The sequence below is a fragment of the Drosophila virilis genome, chromosome 4 (genome assembly GCF_030788295.1).
Source record: "Drosophila virilis strain 15010-1051.87 chromosome 4, Dvir_AGI_RSII-ME, whole genome shotgun sequence".
Taxonomy (NCBI): Eukaryota; Metazoa; Arthropoda; class Insecta; order Diptera; family Drosophilidae; genus Drosophila; species Drosophila virilis.
Genome location: NC_091546.1, coordinates 27811871 through 27832343, shown reverse-complemented (window position 1 = coordinate 27832343; position 20473 = coordinate 27811871). Strand labels below are relative to the sequence as shown.

At 40.9% G+C, this 20473-nt stretch overlaps 1 protein-coding gene across 1 annotated transcript in view; it reads right to left on the bottom strand.

Moving 5' to 3' along the window:
- Nucleotides 1-508: 508 nt before the first annotated feature.
- LOC6634128 (uncharacterized) overlaps nt 509-20473 on the bottom strand; it is a 31750-nt gene continuing 11785 nt past the window's right edge. The window contains exons 2-5 of the mRNA XM_002057480.4: nt 2264-5095; nt 2063-2200; nt 1435-1642; nt 509-1367 (exon numbers count right to left, since the gene is read on the bottom strand). Coding sequence (XP_002057516.2) covers nt 1057-1367; nt 1435-1642; nt 2063-2200; nt 2264-5095 — 3489 coding nt within the window. The 3' untranslated portion in view covers nt 509-1056. The remainder of the gene's footprint in view (nt 1368-1434; nt 1643-2062; nt 2201-2263; nt 5096-20473) is intronic.

Sequence of the window (20473 nt, the reverse complement as noted above, 5' to 3'; positions counted from 1 at the left end):
TATTAACCACTTGTTGCATTTATTAAATACTTCCATAAGGGCACCAATAATGGCCATCAAACTGTAACGCATAGCAGCGACACAAACCTTTTCACTGTGTAGTTTGTTTCTGTTGCCCAATTGGAAACGGTTTCATTTTCATTAACTGTAAACTACACATGCAGTTCTCAAAAAACGATGTTTATTAACCGATTCAAATTAGTTCAGTGGCACCTCAACTGCTTTATGATTTAGCATATGCGCAAAACCAGCACAGTCGGCCACAAACTGTTTATCCGTTGTTTCGTAGGTTCAGCATATGCACAAGCCCATAACACAGTCAACCCCAAACTGCACTTCCAATTGCTCTCAGCTTAACACAGTCGTCTCAAAACCCAATGGTTATTCAGCTTCTGCACAAACCAGCCATACAGTGAATCCCAAGCTGCCCAGCACAATATTTTCAGACCACATGTATTCTTTTTCAGCATGTACACACACCAACCGTTTAATACTTTAATGCATATTTACGTAATTTACTGATTTAGTTTATATTTATTAATTATATAAAACAAATAACGCTTTGCATCGACTTAATTACGAAACTTAATTTTAATAAATTTTCGATTGGATTTCACGACCAAACAATAAATTAGATATAAAAATTCTTAATATTAACCCAATTTTTTCGCTGCTCTTTTTTCATTCTAAAAACATTCCTTTTTACACAAGTTTAAAATTGTTTTCTCTTTCACTTAAATTAAACTATTTCTATTTTAATGACTGTTTATGAAAGCGAAAGAAAAAATACAGAAAAAACATTAATGGAAGCACCAAACATTTTTTACACTCATTTCCCATTTTCTGCTTATTTCGTTGTTGTTATTTTTGCACCAATTCTCTATAAGATCGCGATTTCTGTGGCAAGATTTCACAAACAATTTGCTGCGCATGTGATTAATTATGAAAAAATCCCCCCCAAAGTTTGGTCGACTCAACCAAAAATAAACTTAAGCACTAACCACTGCAATAACAAGGCCCACTGTCAAAGCGTGGCCGATCGCAGACTCAAGTCCTTCACGCAAGGACTCCATCCAAAGCATGGATCACACCATTGGTGGCTGGTATATTCGAGGTGACCATCTGGGCATCATTCACTTTGATCTTGCCGGCGGAGGTCTTTTGCAGCACAACTGTTTTGCCCGTGAACAGCGAATCCTTGACCTGATAGAAGCGCATGCCGGCCGAGAAGAGTGCACCAGGCACAATATGCTTCATGGCGAACTCTTCGGCGGCCTCCTTGTCCGTATAGAGCTTCTCCAGCGTATCGGAATCAAGTTCGCTGAAGCTCTTATCCACCGGTGCGAATACTGTGTACGTCTTGACGCCTGGAGATAAAATTGAACCTGAATTAGTTGACATTGACCCAAAACCCAAATCGAAATGCGGGCTCACCTTTACTCTGCAATTTCTCGGACATGCCGGAGGTGTAGAGTATTTTCAGGAAATTGGAGAATCGACCCTCGCGATCCGACTGCAACGTTTGCAGCAGATCACCCACGGGCAGAGGGAACATCACACGATCCACTGCATGGGCCACACCCTGCGGTATCTTAATGTCCTTCTTGTTCAGCACAACCATTGCTCCGTTAATGGTGGTCAGCTAAAATGAAAGTTGGAAGGCGATTCAGATTGATTTCATTGGAGTTCATACACATATAACGCCCTATTTTTAGAGTGAACAATATATGAATCCTAAAACTACATAGAATATGAATTAAATAATTATTTTTGAAAAGCTTTCAAATTACGTTTAAGGTCAAACGATTCTTTTACTTGAGCTTAAGCAAATCCCTTCCGTAAATTTGAGTTGGAAAAGTGTCGGATGAAACACAATATTTTCTACAAAAACAATCTATACTACAAATTGACTAAAGTCTTGTTTTCTAATAATAACTAAATAACTAACTGAACCGAAATGCATCCACCTAACTCTTATAGTGCGGGCTGTGTAATGAGCATCAGCCAGTTAATCTGAATGATTGATTGTGAAGCAGTTCTTAACATCTAAATGCTCTCTTACAGTGACATCATTCCACTCCTGATCGTGCATATTGTACTGATTGACGCGCAGCTGAGTGCCAGCCAGGGACACGCCCGTCATCTCATCCTGCAGCGTGGCTATCTCAAAGGCGCCAGGAATGACATGGTGCAAAAGCAGCTGCAAAAGATAAATCATAGTAAGTGGAAACAAGTGGAAACAGTCTAGACTAGTCCAACTTACACCACTCAGTAGTCGTGGATTGGACTGGAATTTCTCCTCGGCACGCTCGGGTCCGCCCAGCTGGACGAGCAGATTCTTGAATGCCTTGTCCGTCGGCACAAAGATGGTGTAGGGACCCGTTTCGTTGAGTATGCTGTCCAGGCCGCTCTGTCGCAGATATTTAGCCATGGCAAAGAGTCCATTGCTCTTGAGTATCTGCAGCAGATCCTCACTGGGATTCGACAGCACCGAGGCGCCACCTGTAGATGCAGCCTTCTCTGTGTTCTCCGTTTCCTGCACCAAAGCATCAGCATATTGGGCAGGTGTGTGCGGCAATAGCTCCGGCGTTTGTGTAATATCCGCCAGACGTTCCGTTACCACCGGCAAATGCGTGGATACAGGTCCGCTTAGATATGGCGAAGGGGTGACAGGTGAGGAGTGGTAGACGGGAGCTGGCGTTGTGCGTATAAGACTGGCCGCTGCGGCGCTGGCGGTGCTAGTGCCCTCATAACTTGCTGTGAAGCGGGGCGTATAGGGTGAACTGGTGGTGCTAGTTGTGGTTGTCGTGGTACTCGTGGTGGTGCGCGATGGATGATACTGACGATGATTGCTAGGCGTGTTGCGGGAGAAAAATGGCGCTGGCGTGGTGGTCGTGCTGGTGGTAGTGGTTGCTCTGGCTGTGGTGCTGCTTGGTGGTGCGCGTGTGGTTGTGGTTTGTATAATTTTGCCGCTCTTGATCTCGACAACTTCATCGTTGGGCAGGGTCAGACGATAAACAGAAGGCGGCAATTTAATCTCGCCGCTGCGTATGCGCTCCAGAATGCTTTCCACCTCGGCGCCCGTTTGCTTGGTCTCCTTCTCGCCGTTGGCCTTGACACCCTGTATCTTGAAGCTGCCATCGGCCTGCTCCTCCAGGTAGACATAGGTGGCCTTCTTCTTGGGCGGCACTGTGGGCGGTGCCGGCGTTGTCTTGACCGAGTCAGAGCTTAGACCCTCAATCTCATAGCCATCGGGTATGAGGCCGCGCTTGGCCAGCTCCTCGAGCGTGGGCGGATCATCCGAATCGGAGGTTATGACCGCTGAGCTGGCAATGCTATTGGCGCCATTGCTAACGCCTTGAATATCACCAGCACCGCCGCCATACAAGGCCGCCAGGCTGGACAAATCGACGCCGCCGGGCAGCGCTTGAGCGGGCAACTGGTCCGTTTCCTCGGGATCGGGTGAGCGCAATATTTGAACCTTGCCACCACCGGGCAGTAGCAGATCCTTGCTCTTGCTGGGCGCCACATCGCTCAAACCTAGCTTGGACTCGGTGCCAAGTGCCTGCTGGGCCAGCAGCGCCTGCAGCTGATCCTGTGAATAGGCCTGTTGTCCCTGCACCAGATTCGGGTCCGTGGTGCGTATGACCTGCACACGCTGGCCATTGGGCAACACCAGATCCATCTCATCGTAGGTCTTGTTGCCGGTCAGCGGTTGCTGTGGTGCCTCCGACAGCGCCGCCTTCAGCTGCTTCAGCAGATCCTCGCGTGCAATGGTCTTCACGGGCTTTTTGCTGCCCAGCTTCGTGTTGCCAAATTTGCCTAGCTCCGCTTTCACCTGCGAATATATGTTCTTCTTGGGTGTGGTGCTCGCCTCCGTGGTGGTGGTAGTGGTTGTGGTTGTTGTCGTCGTCGTCGGATGCTCCTTGTAGTACTGCTGCAGCGCGCTATTGAACTGATTGTACTCCGTGGGATGGGCAACGGGTCGGCCACGTGGCGGCTGCACATACTGCAGTTGCGGTGGATAGTTGTTGTGCTGGCTGATGATTGTCGGCAGCACGTGCTGCTTGATGGCATGCTGCTTGGCCAGGAACTCCTCGTGCTGTTGGCGCACCTTGTGCTGCGACTTCTCATACTGCTTGGCCACGAACTGCTCGTGCTTCTGTATTAGCTTCTGCTTGTACTCCTGATCGGCGGGCTGTGCCTGCGGAGCATTGCTGATAAACTGATGTTGTTGCTGTGGGAACAGGGGTTGCTGCTGCTGCTGTTGCTGGTAGGTCTCACGTGAGGGTTGCGCAGGGAACGGAGTAGAGGGCAGGTTGTTGAAGATTTGCGGCAGTGGCAGACCCAGCTGTGGCGTCAACTGATATTGCTGCTGCTGCTGCGGCTGCTGCTGCGGCTGTTGTTGTTGCTGTTGCTGCTGCTGTTTTGCCAAAGACTGTTGCTGATAGTTGAACTGGGATTGGTGCTGCGGCTGCTGCAGCGTCTGGAAGGTCGGCACGGGCGCCTGACTGGGCAGCTTCTGTGTGGTCTGCTGGCCAAACTGTTGAGCTGCTGGTTGCTGGTAAGCAAATTGCTGCTGTTGCTGCTGCTGTTGCTGATAAGCCTGAGCTGGAAAAGCGGTAGATTGCAGGCGTCCATCGGGGAATTGCTTGTGGCGTGGGGGCTGCTGCTGCTGCTGCTGCTGCGAGCTAGCAAAGTTGCGCAAATCCAAAAAGTTCTGATGATGCAGGTCAAGATTGCTGCCAGCTGAGGGCAACTGTTGCTGCTGCTGCTGTGGATATTGTGGCGCAGTTTGCAGTTGGTTTTGCGTGGAGCGCTGGAATTGCAGATTGTTGTGGGGTAGTTGCTGATGCTGCTGCGGCTGCTGCTGCGGCTGCTGCTGCGGGTATTGCTGCGCGAAGCGATGTGCCTGCTGGTGATGCTGCGGCTGCGGCTGCTGTTGATGATGATGATGATGGTGCAAGTGCTGCTGGCGCTGTTGCGCTGGTATGGGCACCTCCACGCCTGGCTGCACAAAGTTCTGCTGGTTGTATTGGTGCTGCAGATTCAGTTGACGGCGATGCGCATTCTGAAAAGGCAGCGGTGGCGGCGGCTGTAATGGAGGGGGGTGTAAATTATAGTTGAGGCAAAACATTCGTTATTGAGAATTTATAACACTGATAAACTGTGTCCGACCAACTGTTACTATAAGAGCTACTTGATCTATTGGACCATTCTGTATAAGATTTTGCTCATACTCATGTTAAACAAGTAAAAGATTCTCGTCGGGAGTTCCCGGCTACGATATACCCGGAACCATCTTATTCGTTTAAAAAAGAGTTATCTTGGCAGGGTTCGAAACCTCAACTAAGCGCACTACTTGCCGCCTTCTCTACCCACCAGCCACAACACCCAAAAAAAATAAAAAATTGATTCCTCGGTAGGGCTCGAGCTTGCGACAGATCACACTTTACAGGCCTTTACTTTACAGAAACAATGGGGGAAAAACGAATTAAAATAGCAGCACAGAAAACAATACAATCGCATTTGCAATACTGTTAATAGAGTTCGAAACAGACGCGTATAAATGTGTGTGTGTGTGTATATGTATACAAAAATTCTTGAAATTTGCGCTAGCTGCCGCAAACAAGTGTTTCTTAACTCATCCTAATGAAATTTTCCACAGTATCCTATTGTACCGTACTCTCAAAACTAAATAGCAATAAAATTGTAGCCTAAATTTGTGGGCAATTGGGTTATTAACTTGAGGACTATGATGGCGATAGGAATAAAGTGATACCATTCTAGAAGTAACATATCATATTTGGTGACTCTAGCTCTTATTATTTACCAAAATGTCTAAAAACACAGGATTTCGGCATCGATTCTTATCGATTACTTGTAAACGGGGCAAGTTATCGAATATCGGAAACAAACTCGATCTGTGCGGGACCTAGGAGGACCTACAATTTATTTCAAGTGTCTAGTGTTTACAGGTTCTGGATCCTTTCATTCAGACATGCGGACGGACGGACGCCCAGACAGACAGACGGACTTGGCTAGATTGTCTCGGCTATTGATGCTGATCAAGATATAACAAGAACTTAAGTAAATAAATAAATCATTACTATAAAAATACACTTACACGAATACATAATACCCTTTTGACCCATTTTCAGGGTATAAAAAAATTTGAAAGACAAAACGATTTTCGACCGTCTCCGAAAATAAACTTCAACAAAAAGACGCTTAAATTTAAAATACCCTTTACAACAATAACGGGATTATACATTTCTTGTTACATCATGCGCTATTTACAATAATCCCCTAGCAAAACCAGACCTAACGCCAGCGAAAATAAAAACTGGCACAGAAAATGGTGCCATCGACTGATCGAAAGTGGGCTGGTCCCCGCCCCACAGCGGCAATCGCCTTGCAGATGTGAACCAGTTTTCGCTTTTTGTTGGCCAATGTCTGCTCCATTTTAGATGGCAACAACAAGATTAGTGCGTTGGCCTGCTGGGGTCCTGCGCATCGTCTACAAAAAGTAGTGTCAAAGTCAGTGAAAAAACCAGTCTAACTCTTGTGTATATGCCCGCAACCATATTTGTATTGCACTCAAAGCCGATCTCAACAAATAAAAAGCGAAAGTTCGCGAATTACGCCACAGGAAATATATTTAATTGATGCGCAATCGTATTCCGTTCTTTTGCATTCCACTGCATACACACTTACACACTTATGTACATCCATATGTAGCAAAACATGTAGTGAAGTCAAAGTACCGTACACACACTCACATACACTTGCAAACAAAATGCGAAGCAAGGCAATAAAAATGGACGCAAAGTGAATTCCGAAATTCGAAAAACGCAGAGAGAGAGAGAGAGTAGAAGGTGCGCTCAACAAAATATGTGCTGGTTACTCTCTTTCTTATTCGCTGCGGCTGCGCATGTAGATGAAATTTTTCAAGTGCGTATGTTTCTGTTAAAGAACTGTTTTGAGCTAAAACTAATTATTTGGAAATTAATTAATATTTATCAAGTCCAATTATAAGTAATTACATCGAGCTCTTCAACATATTTTACCTTGCTTAAATTTTACTATGTGAACAAGTTACTAGCCTTGACCCAATATCGAACTTGTCTGGCACATCGATAACTATTTGAAACGATAACTATTAGTGAAACAGTTTTGTTACGTTTTGTAACAAGATATTAATAATTTAGTTCTTACTATATAAAAATTACTAGTTTTTCCGATCGTAACGGATGTGCGGAAAAAGAGAGATTTTCAAGAAGCCGTCAAATTGTGTCGCAGTTAACAATAAAGACATTGAGTTACGCCGTTTGCTTCCTCGGAAAGTGTGTTGCAATAGACAAATTTCTTTTGTTTTTCTTCAATTGCAATTGTAAATCGTCGCTGGGGATCGTTGCCTGGGATCTTTTACAGAGCTTATACAAGCCGAGGAGAGGCTCAAACTGCTTGGCATACGCATAGCTTACGCATCCAATTGGAATGGAATGATGCGGCACAAAGACAGGCAAAAACAAAACACAGTAAAAAACGACTACACAAACAACAGCATAATAACAAAAATGTTAAACTACAGTTATTCAACGAGAAGATGGTGGGGCAGGTGTAGTAGTCGCAGATGGTTGGGTGGAAGGGGAGGGGCATAGACTTATAAAATGCTTAGCAGCATGCATAATTTTTATTGCCCAGACCCATAAATCTTATGGCTTTTGCATTATCTTGCGACATTTGGGATGCGTCTGCAAGATTTTCAAAGTTGTATGCCTTTTATGCCGTACTCCCGTACTCCAGCGACCCCTTGCGCTTCAGCCTCCGCTGCCCTAACCGCTTTTTCTTTTCGCATAGTAATCGTAATTATGTTGTTGCCGCTAATGATGCAGCTCATCATCGGCAGCTGCTGTCAAAGCTGCCAATCGCGCAGCTGATTATGCAATGCCCCACGTAATGCAGCAGCTCCTGAGTTTTTCTTTACCCGTGAAGCCAAATATTTGTGTGGGTTAAGTTTTCAAAGGGTTTCTCTGGTTTTTGCTTAAGCTGCTTTATTCTCTAGAGTTTCGCTTAAAAACTTAATCTGTAAATCAGAAAGACAGTCGTAGGTCTTCAGTACGTTGATTAAAGGAAACAGTCAAATGGTTGCTTGCTTTGTCCGATTCTTGAATACATTTTTAAATTTTCGTATAAAGCCTCAATATTAACAAGAAAGAAACTTTTTCACAATGAAAATAGTTAATAATAATGGTTAAATTTCCATACAGCAAATTATTTTTCGACCGATCGTTCCTATGACAGCTCTATGATATAGTGTTCCGATTCAGCTGGCTCCGACATACATATCTACTGCGTGCAACAGAAAGAGGAAGAACAGAAGAAGGCCTTAAAACTGAGAGACATGTCCCTATCGACTCAGTTGTTGATACTGATCAAGAATATATGTATATACTTCATGGAGTTACACAATTACCGACAAGGGTATAACATTACTTTTTTATAGATAGTACTACATTAGGTTTGTATTTCGCATATTGCAATTTACATTAGCTTTTATATAAAACAACGGAAGTCTATTTGCATTTGTATATAATAAACGATTTTTTTTCTACGTTTTTATCTAGCTATAACCTTTCCTGCGTAGTTTCTATCACAGAAAGCTAACCTATCCCAAGCGAGTTAAAGACCTAATAGGTCAGCGTTCGGTGACTTCTCGTGCATCTGCTTCTGTTGAAAACATTTTTCACACAAAAGATACTTTTTTGAAGATTTTTCTTCGGCTTTCGACATAAAGTTTCCCTCACATTTGTTTCTTTATTATTTTTTTTTTTTTTGACAAATTGCGCAGCTGGTGAAAACATCAATCAATCAATCATCAATCAAGTGCCCATAAGCATTGGCACTGTAATCAGCCAAACAGCCCAGACTCTGCCTGTAAAGACAGACAGTGAACTCCCAACCGAAAGGGTTCCATTATTTCGTGTCATATTTCATAGCTGTGGAACGTTTGTAACATGTTAATTTCACGGCTTGGCGTATTTACGCTCGCATGCAAAGCGCTTTCATTTCTCTTCGTTTCCCTTTCGTTTCCCTTCCTCTTCCCCTTCACAATACCAGGCCCTTTCCATGGGCGCTACGCATGCGCCCCGGCTAATACACCTGAGCAGGTGTGCAACTGCTCGTTGTTGTGGTTGTCACATGCCAACACGAGACACACATTAGCGGTGTGCGCTGTGGTTGTCGACTGTGGGTTGCCCGTGTGCGATTGAAGGTGTCAATGGATTGACATTTTGAGAGTTGCTGTTTCTTCAAATTGAGCGGTAGATCAGCAAATCAACCAAAACGGTGGCCATGCTCAACACAAAAGTCAATTAATCTTACGATTTTTGATTGTTTCTGATTTACTTTTTGTGCTGTTGAGTGAAATTGGTTTTAATGATTGGCAGTTGGGATTTTCATGAGGTCGCACGAATTAGCCGATTGGCTGTGTACAAAAGATATTGTTCAATGATATCTATATGTATGTCAATTAAAGTAAGATGAGCAATTGATTCAATTGTTTCCATTCTAATTTGTTTTATTTCTTGTATTTGCAGTGTAACAATATTACGTTGGGTCTTGTTGTTCGAGGTAATGTGAGTTTTAATTCATAATTAACTTCTCTTGTTATGGTACTAATTATTGTGTTTTATTTTAGATTTCGTATCTTTTGGATGGCTGACAAAAAGGTGATTTAAATAATTTTATATAAGGTAAGCTATATAGATGTGCTTGCTTTATATATCCACATCTAATACTTGCCAATGGTCTGTGGGCTTTCAAAGCTTACGCTTTTATAAAGGTCAACAAAAAGTTAGGCAAGGTCGTTAAGTATTGCATCGCATTGCATAGCTTTTGTAGCCTCTTCTGTAAAATCTCGTTAATCTTGCAAGTCTAGTCTAGTCTCTAGTCGATATATAACTCTATATATGGACAACAAAGAAAGTGCCAACACAGAAAGTAAACCTGATTCATGTTCAATGTGCCCAGATAGTATTTTTTATTACGAAAGCGTTGCATATTAGAGCTGTCATATCAAATGAGCATTATGCTAATGAGCAAAGATCAGACATGAGATTGGAACATGTACAGACATGGAAAAAAGGCAGCAGTAGAAGAAGTGAAAACAAGTTACAGCATTTATGATAGAAATACATGTTTCTTTTTCTGTATTGGGGCGTTGATCCATAATGTTATAACTGTCAGTTAGACGCGGCTTTAGCTCTGACTAATTTGTTAATAGGTCATAATTGATTTCACATCACACATCAGCAAAAACAAGAAACAAAGTTCAGTTAACGCCGCGTCAGATGAGCCTCAATGAAAAAAAAAGCGGCCAAACGAAAGCGAAATCTCAAAATCGAAATTTCTTTTCGTTTTTGTTTCGTTTTGTGGCTTTTTGAGTGAAAGTGATTTGCGCACACTTAGTGAGCATTTATGCGGTATATGTTAATCAGAATATAATGCTCCCAAGCCAAATCAAATCGGAATGTCGATCGCTTAGCTAAGTCAGCTATGAAGTTGACTAGGTTAATTAAGTGCTTGAAGCAATAAATTCTTCAAATGCTCAGTTAACACTCTTGCGCAATAGGCCATGGGTATTTAAACGCGTCTGCGTCTCACAATTTCAGTTTCTGGCCACAACGTCAACGGCCAATGGCATCGAAAACTGTGCGACTTGTAACCAAGTGGCCTCGTTTGCCGCTGCCTTTCGTATTTCCTGTACAGGCCCCTCTCCTGGGCATTGTACTGAATTTGATTTTTCGTGTATGCAGACTTGCGTCTGCTTGCCTGCTGCTTGCTTTTTTGCTACCGGCTCTTGACTTGTCTGGTTAGTTGTTATTTGTCTTCGTTTTTATATTTTTTTTTCAGATTTTTATTTCTAGGGCGCCTGCATTTTTGGTCACTTGTGGAGTTTTCAAGGTTCTTTCTGCTCAGCTTGCGCTGAGTCTGCGAGTGCATTTATTTCTTGTATTCTGCTGTTAGCCATGTTTTGTAATCTACAGATGCACATGTCGTAGTTAGAACAGATTTCTTTTTTTGGGTAAAATTAATGAGCATTTGCTTGGTGCTGAGTTTACAATTTTTTCTGTTTAAGCAATAATTGGCTGTTCTGAATTAAGCTTGTTAAGTGCTGTCGAAAAATCTTTAAAAATTGTACTTAATTATTTCTGAATCAGTGTGTAGACAGTGAGAGCTCATGAGATATAACACTTCTTTATGTCCTAATGCAAACTTTTTATTAGCTGCTAAGAGATTATTTCAAGCTGCAGTTTGTTACAAGTCGTAGATCTTACACATATTTTGGATGAAAATTCTCTCAGTAATCTCCGTTCTCACACTCATTTGCTTCAATTTTTTGGGTTAATGAAATTCTGAATACATAAAACTTATGATCTTTCATGTTTACGCTGTCGTGAGTACTTGATGCTGAAACTCATTTGTGCTTTAGTCGCGAATGTTTTCCCAATCTATCATTCTCACGCTTTTGCGTTTCTTATATATAAATGATCCTTGTATTGATCTTTGATTCGAGTTCGCAGCGTATCGCATAGGCTCCCAATTTAATTGTTTTCAAGAGTCTGTCTGTTTGATTATTCTTTGGTGTTGCTTTCGTAACTGATTTTCCAACCGATGTTTACAATGTTGCTTTACTGTTTGTGTACGCCTAATGCTACCGTGTAAAGGTGTTAACTATTGCATCTTTGTTTCGCAATTTTAAGAAATTATCTTTTGACTATCCAGAATATTCCTGAGGCTTGTCGTTCAGTATCCCCCAGCTAAATGCTGAAGCAACTGAAATGAGCATTGAAACTTATTTTCTGGTCGATTACCTATTGGTAGTTGTGCAATCGCTCTGAATTAAAGTGACTCGACTTGTAAATAGTCAATGGCTTATCGCAGATCGTAACGCTGAAGCTTAACTCAGAGATCGTGCTCACATCATTTTGATTGAATCTGCAATGAATATGCATTTAAATGGAGATCTTCAAAGAACGACGACAGCTGAGATTTCTGTCAATTGGCCAAGAGAACTGGTTGGCCGCCTCTTTGGCCGTGTGTTGCCACACAGTATAAAAATGTGCATAATAAGCATTTGATGTTTGCTTTGGTTTTTTTGTTGTTGTTGTTTGTTTGGTGTTGACCAATCTTAGGATTTGGCAATTGGCCTTTCACTTTTGTATCGACAAATGGCTGCAGTTAGCAAATGCCGAGCCCAAGACAAGCTAAAGTTAACAAAAAAGGCGCCCGCAACTAAAGGCATTTTAATTGCCTACAAAATAGTTGGCGCTCTACGCAAATAAGTAATTAATTCGTGGCTGCACAAGAAGAATGTACGGCAACAACAGTATCTGAAAGAGAAATTTACATAAAATTGTGTAATTAACCGAAATTTAGTCTGGCCAAAAGTAGAAGAAGCAAAGGCAGCACACACAAAAAATGCCGTTCAGCAACACCTACAATCGCGTCCAGTTAAGGCGCATGGGGCATGAGGCGCATCGCATCGCCTCGCCAGCCGGTCACATGAAAGCGAAAGAAGCCCACCCTAAAAAAACACCAACAACTATAAATCGCTGCCAGCAACTGAAACAATTGCAAGCACAACACAATAACAATAACATGTCCAGCGGCTAACACCAACAACAACAACAACAAGAAATTTATTTAAGCAACGCTTTGAAAAAGAAACTTGGTCAAAAGTTGTGCCTGATATTATCGCCGTTCCGTCAGTCCGAGATGCCGGTGTACGAAAATGCTCGTAAGACTGTTTATAAATTAGCACAATTTGTCTTCGTGTTGTTGTTGTTGTTATTGTTGTTAATTGTGGGCAATAACGAGTGAAAAATGCGGCTGCACACTTACTCTTTATTGGGTCTAGTCATATTTAGTTAATTCGTCGTCTAAGCAATTCAGGGGAATAAGAGAAAGAATCCAGCGATGAAAAATAATGTTTATTTCATGTTCATAAATACTATTTCTTATTATGACGGAAAATTAAAAAGTTTCCTGAATTATGTTTACTGAATATCCTTGACTGAGAAAGAAACTTAACAATATTTTATCTAATTGTTCGAATAACATATTTTTAGAAGTTCTTCTATTCGAAATTCGAATGAAGCCGTAGCTTTATTGTTTTTAGATTAAATTATGAGAGTAAAGATTATAATATCAAATGCATATATTTCATATTCTGATATACCAAAGAGTTATAATACTAAAAACAAAACAGCTATATAAAGTGAAAATTGCGATAAGAGAACTTCATAAGTATAAAATTCTATCATAAAATGATATACATATGAATTTGCGTTTTGCAAAATCAGGTTCTTTTTAAGTACATTCCTCTATAATATGGCCTTTCTTTTTATTTTTAAATAGAAAAATACAATCGACAGAAAGTTTTTCTGAGTGTATGCAAATCTTTATTCATCAACTTCAATCAACTCCAAGATCCCTCGTAAAAACCAAGGAAAATGACGATTAACCAGCATTGCCTGCTGTCAAGTTGGCTTCAATTTAACCATCAGTTGCTGCTGTTGGTTAATTACAACTTTTGCATCTTGAAGATGCGAAAACCGTGGCGCAAGTTGTACAGCGATTGCATAAGAGCTGCCTGTAGCAACAGCATCAGCAAGTTGCAGCTAACAATTAACGCAACCAGAAACTTTAACACTTGCCATACAAAGTCGCAGGCAAACTGTGTGTGTGTTGCACATTGAGTTGACTAATTGAATGCGCCGCATGTAAATTAGCTGGAATTGGGCTAAAATGCCAATGGCCAAGAGCCAGCGGCCAGTCAACAGTTTCCTGGCATCACCTACGCGGGCAACCCGCATCTGCTACCATGCTTCTGCCATGTAGCCATGTTGCTGGTAGCATTCGCAGCTGTTGCTGCTACCTGAACTCATATGGTATGCCTAATTTGACACACACTGACACTTTTTACGAGCCGCATGAGATTTATGGTATCATTAGCGTCGCTTCTTAGCCGACTTTGTATCTTTCTGAGTGGTTTAACGTTGGCGATTGTAATTTAAATAAACCCACTTTTTTCGGTCAGTCTTTAGTTGCATGTGAAAATCGAGGTTTATATGCCAGTTAATTTAAATGTTCATATAGCTAATTGCAATTGTTTGTTTCTATGCACGCTTCTTCTTGAATTTTTTGAGATGCGCTTTAATTTTTTCGTTTGTTTTTTAAAAGATGAAAGAAAGTGCTTATGATTAGCGGATATATAAGCAAAGAAGAGAGAAAGGAGAAGCACCGCAGTTCAAAAGGGCAGCTAGTTCATAGAAAGTTCGTGAGGGTGGTCTAACTTAATTCTAAATTGCAATGGAAATTCAATAATAAATAGGTATATTATAATTTAAAAATCAAATTAGGCAATGCGATGTGATCAGTTGTGATCCGAGGTAGAATAAAACTACTGTATAGGTAGAAGCATAATAAATAATACTAAAAGCCAGCATAAAAAAATATTAAAAAGTGGAGGGAACTCATCATTGCATAAACTCCAGGTGTAGAAACTAGAATTATGAACAGTAAAATTGAAATGAAATGAATAAAATTGAAAATCACAAGCGAGGTGTTCTAAGATGTTCACAGTGGTAGCTCTCAAGCACTAATTGAAAAATAAATGTGTGTACAATGATCAACTAAACACGCACTAAGCTCTTTGCTGACAATATTGTTAAATGTTTTTAATATTTTAAATTTTGCAATTTGTGCAAACCGTAGTTATTGAAATGTCATTAAAATCTAACACTTCATCAAGATGACAAGCAAACAACTCAATTTCAACATCCATAACCACAACATCAGCACACACTTTCAATTTGCAAGTCAACAGCCCACAAACAACATCTAAAAACAATAATAATAATAATAATAAATAATAACCTTTGAAAAAATACCCATAATTATGGCAGACAAATTGCGTGCTGGCTGCACATTAAATACACAGCAAACATATTTGTAGAAATAAATTTAAATAGATATGTGTAGAAAAATTAACTGCAATTTTACTTTCCAATTCAATAAATTTGGCGCACGCAGTACGCGACTTGCGTGACTCGCATGAGTGTATCTGAATCTGTATCTGTATCTCAGTAACATTGTATCTGTAGCTCGTGTTTTCTGCAGCTTCAGTTTTTGGCGCCCACACGGGTACGTAGTTGGCCAAGATTTATTTGCTTCACTTTGTTGATGGACAGTAGCTGCGCGTCGAGTTTTGAGCGTTGGCCAAAATATGTAAACACAAAGCGCAAGTCAAGAGAATCGTCAACAATTACGCTTTCATTACGCTGGCTTGCACAACTCGGCGCAGATTTGCATTCATCTAGCTGGCAAGTCTCGACATTCAAATTTCATAACTTTAAATATAGTTTCATTGACAGCCATTTCCACGCCCAAACGCCTCAAACTAAAACCTTACCACGCTCATCAAAAATGAATTCAGGCTTTTGTCTAGTTTGGCGCATTTATCTTGGACCTCTTTCATAACTATTTATTATTATTTCTCTCTCTTTGCAATTTTTCTGCGACTTGAATGGCTTAAAAATAACCACGAAATAGTGTATCTATAATTTATATAGTACGCGCACTCGCAATGCCTATTTACTTTTGTGTTCAAAGATATTCAATGTTGGTTATTTATTTATCCACTTATTTCACGGGCTGTCACTTCAATTGAGGCGTTCGATTGCAATCGACGCCACATCCATTGAATATGGGTCACAAATAAGCCGACATATATTGTTGTGCTCCGTACCCAGAGCGTCAATATTTGTTGAGATGAGTTGCAGTCTTGACCTTTGTCTGCTCTACGAATAGCTAGAAATCTAAATAGTCAATCACAGAGACAACTTAGAGGTTAGATATGCTTGTGCGACATCGTGTATAAAGTATTCATATGTTAGCTGGCTTTGAAAGACTTGTAGAGTAAAAACAGAAATCTAAAATAAAGATCTCGGGATTTAAACTCGTCGCCTTAATGTGAAATTTTAAAAGAAAAACCCTGAGTAACCGGAGTTTCAATTACTTATCTATTATTTGTTTATAAAACTAAGATAATCTTGGCGTGTAATTTTCAAATATTTTAAAGACATGTGGTCAGGCTGGTTCAGGCTGGTGGTTTTAAAGACCTTCTAAGAGTTGAATTGGTCTTCAAGTATCTGTATATGTTGCTTAAATTTTTCTTCCAATTTCATAGATAGTTTTATAAAATCTTTGCTATTGTTTCTGGTCTTTATTATGATATTCTATGGAGCATGCTCATTAAGAGTATCAAAGTCTCTCTTCAGCATATAAAATGGCCAAGATATAATCTCCTTGAAATAATAGGCTGCTGAAAGCTTAAAGATGTCTTGGGCATACTTTGCTTTTGGCTGAGCCGATATTCAACAGTTACTGAATTTCAACTTTTCTCCAACGTTCCATTCGCTCACCCAAAACCTCAACTCGAACAATAAATTGCAAACTTTACGCTTTAGATCTTTCTTGAAATTTCATTTTAATGCATTAATTACACATTGGCATTAGCCACAATTGGGTCTTACGCTGAGTGTGCCTCGTGTTGAAGGCATCTAGACATGCGATTGCATTTTTAGATCAACAATCCAGCCTCTCCTCAACCCCTGCCTCCTGAAGCCGCAGTTGCCTCTGTGTCAATTGCAATGCCATTGTTTGCCAATTAAATGAAATCTTTTGTGCATGTACTTTTTCAGTTGGAATTCATAATTTGTAGGTTAGCAGTGCTCAAGTAAAAGTCGAAAAGTAAGACGACACGACGGAGTAGAGTTCTTTTCATTTTGGCTAGAGTAGCCGAAGCTCAACAATTAAGTAATTTCCAGATGATATCGACATTCTAATCAACTGCCAAGCTCCTCCTAGTGCTGCTTCTGGTTTGCTCATTTGGTTGTTTATTTTTTTGTTATTTGTTGCTGCTCTCGCGTTTAGCTGTTGGTCACGCAAACTCTGCACTTGTGTCGCTTTTCCGAGAAATGCTTTTAAGAGTTGTCCCGACATGCAAATTACTTTTGTAGAGGTCTCGGCCTTAGGTAGCCCCCCAAATGGCCCGACCACAGTCACTGGAAATGCACCGCATAAGTCAGAGCTTCAGCTTGGAAGTCAGTAAACTTTCGCATTTTTAGTTCGTGACAATTTTAAACAATTACACGAACGAGAGGTTGTCTTCGCAGTCAGCTGCCAGACTAGACTGACCATTGTTCAGCGGTTAATAACCTACCTGAGTGGGTTGGGCCTGAATGCAAACTGTTTAGCAGGGCGTTTAACAAATTGCCTGTTTGATTAATAGAATGACCAAGAAGTGGCTGTAAGAGTTGCTTTTCACTTGGGAAACTCAAATCTTTAAAGTAAACAAACTCTTGGAAGCTTTGGACATGTAAAGTGCCTATGTGATTAGGCTTTTAAATATGCAATTGTGTGCCTACAGAGGTTTTTGTGATTATGCTTGTCTCCAATGAAAAGTTAAAAGAAGGCCTAAATTATGTTATCTGAAAGTATTTCATTATTTCATAATTATTTTATACTTGGTACTTTGTTCATTTTTCACAGCATATTTATTTTCCTTTTAATATCATACTTAAGCCAAATGTTTCATTGTTTTTAAGTCTTTCCGTCTTTCTCTTTCTGAGTTTGCTATTCCTTTTGAAACATTCAAGCATGCGCTTAAGTTTCTTTTCCTTGTCACATTGTTATGGCCTTCTAAACTATTACAACAGAAATATCTATAGTCGTCTTATTGGGTAAGGTAAAGTCCTTCTTTGTCTCTCCCTTTATCTCGCACTAGCATTTGATTTGGCAATTGTTTAAGCGCCATCCTTAAAAGTTTTACTCAAGTGCCTTGCCAATTTTAATTTACCTTTCTACTATTACATCACTTCTAACTGACAGGGGCGTTGCATAACATTTGTCCAGTCTAACTAAAAATTACCTTCGCCACTTTGTGTTTATATTAAAGTACATATTATCATATTTACTTAAGTCTGATGCAACTGTGTGCTTCATATTTGGCACTGGTTACATTTCTTGGGCGTATATTTCACGGCTACGCCGACGCAGAAGTCAAAGCACCCGCTTGTACTTAGCGCCTGTCGTAGTCCAAGACGTCCCCACTCAGCCCCTAACAGCCAACTGTAACCCACTTCACACTAGACTGCGGCCATGGCAGATTATGGCCAACAAGCGACCAATTGTGGGCCCTGACAGCAGCTCCAACTCGAGCTCCAGCCTCAGTCTGGCTGGCACTTTCAGTTTTTAGCTTGAAGAAAAACAATTTTCGCAAGCTTCGCTGATTTTATGCGCCGCAGAAGTTTTTGACTGGTATTATTATTATTTTTGTTTCTGTTATTTTTTTTTTTTTTGTTAAACCATTTCATGCCCATTCCCTGTTGGTTTCTTGCAACGTCTTGCGCCTGCAGTTCCTACAGTTGCTGCGTTTTGTTGCAAATAACACATTTTAATTTGTTTTGCAGTGCATTTGGCTGCTTCTGCTGCGCATTTGAGTGCAACAGTTGAGCATGCAACCCAAAACATGAGTTCGGCTTTCGATTTCATCAAGAGAAAATCAGTCAAAAGCGCCAACAAATGTGTGTGTAGAAATTTGCAGAAGATTTGTAAAAGGCACTGTTACAATTTAAATAAAAGTCTATATCATTTTTGTTTCACCCCAGGCAGCATAATTTCTGTAAACATACGATATCCATTAGCCAACAGCATACTTTTTTTTTATCAATTTAAGTAACCTTTCACATTTCTAAATTGTTAAAGCTTTTTCAATTATCTCAATTGCGATCGAGCAATAATTTAACGTATTTCATTTAACAAAAGTTTGCTTTTTGATTCCCTAAAGTTGTGTCTGTTACAGGTATCGCTGTGCGAGCAAAGTAGAATATAGCAGTTATATGTTTAAGGATCAGCATTAATAGTTCATTTAACCATATTCTTCTGTCCGAATGTGGAGAGTTCCGAGACTATAGGAACTAGACCTATTGGGTTATATATTCTTTGATATCATTAGTAGATCCAGCTAATTTCATAAGCTATGTTCAAGATTGTCTTTAGGGTGTCTTCGAGCACATTTGGAGCTTTCTTTTTTATTCATTTTAACGTCGAATACCACAAAAATGTCATTAAATAATTGCTTAGCGCATGTTTTGCGCAAAACAAATTTAAGTTGAAATCGATGGACAGGCTTGTACAAACACTTGGCCACAACAATTTGGACTCCCACCAACAGCAACCAACTAAACGGCTTGTGAGGCAGTTGTAGAAAAACAAAAACAAATTATGCAACCTCGCTGGCTTGCAACATCTTTCAGGCAGGCCAACCAACCCAGCCAGCCAGATCTTTGGGGCGGCATTGCTTGAATCTTGTTTTGGAACTCTCTCGCAGCCGCAGCAACAGCAGCAACAACAAATAAAAACGCTTCTTCATTTTCACCCAGCAGCAGCAGCAACAAAAACAACAAAAACGAAAGTGCAGCCAGTTGTTTTGCCCAGTTGCTGCATGCCACCGAGGAGCAGCAGCAGCATCGTCTGGGTCTGTGGGCTTGGTCGAACGCTTACGTGACCGGCGACGAGGATCGTTTGACTTTTTGGCTATATTTGTGTTGAGTTATGGCGAGAAGATGCAGCAACTACAACAGCAACTGCAACTGCCACAGACACAGCAACTGCAACTGCTGCAGAAACTGAAAACCAGTTATATGTGGCGTATGAGTAATGCGGAAGTTGACACTTGCTGCGCTCGCTGGCAAATCCCGCTGGTGGGTGAAAATTGCACTCTGATATATTTACTGCACATTGCAGCACTAATTGCGGCATTCATCAGCCCGCCCGCCCGCCGCACTCTCCACACAACTGACGCCAATCGCAATTAGGATTCGGCAAAAAAAAATATGCCAAAACTCATTTGACTTTTGAGCCGCAACACTCCACATTAATGACTCCAGCCCAGCGCAATGGCAACAAATTTGATGAAACTACCAAAGAAGATGGCAAACTAAAGATATGGTTAAAAAAGAAATAAACAAAAAAGTCGCCACGCCGCAACCTGTCAATAACCAGCGATGAGTTATGTCGCAGACCCTTTTACTTTCTTTTCTCAGCGGCGCTTAAGTGCCCGCAAGATGCCCCAAGTAGAAGCATTAATGATCTGCTCCGTCCGTCCACATGGCATGTGAAATTTTTCGCTTAAAATTTATATACAATATATCTTTTACCATAAATGTGGGCGTAGCTTAAACTGGTTGTAGATCAGAGATCATAATAATGACTTAATAATTGAGGGAGCCGCGATATAAATGAGGAAGTTATTGTTGCTGGCTTGGGAATGATTAAAAGTATTGCGTTAGATTTTTGAGAAGCGCGGGGAGAGACTTCGACTAAACATCTATTATTTCTC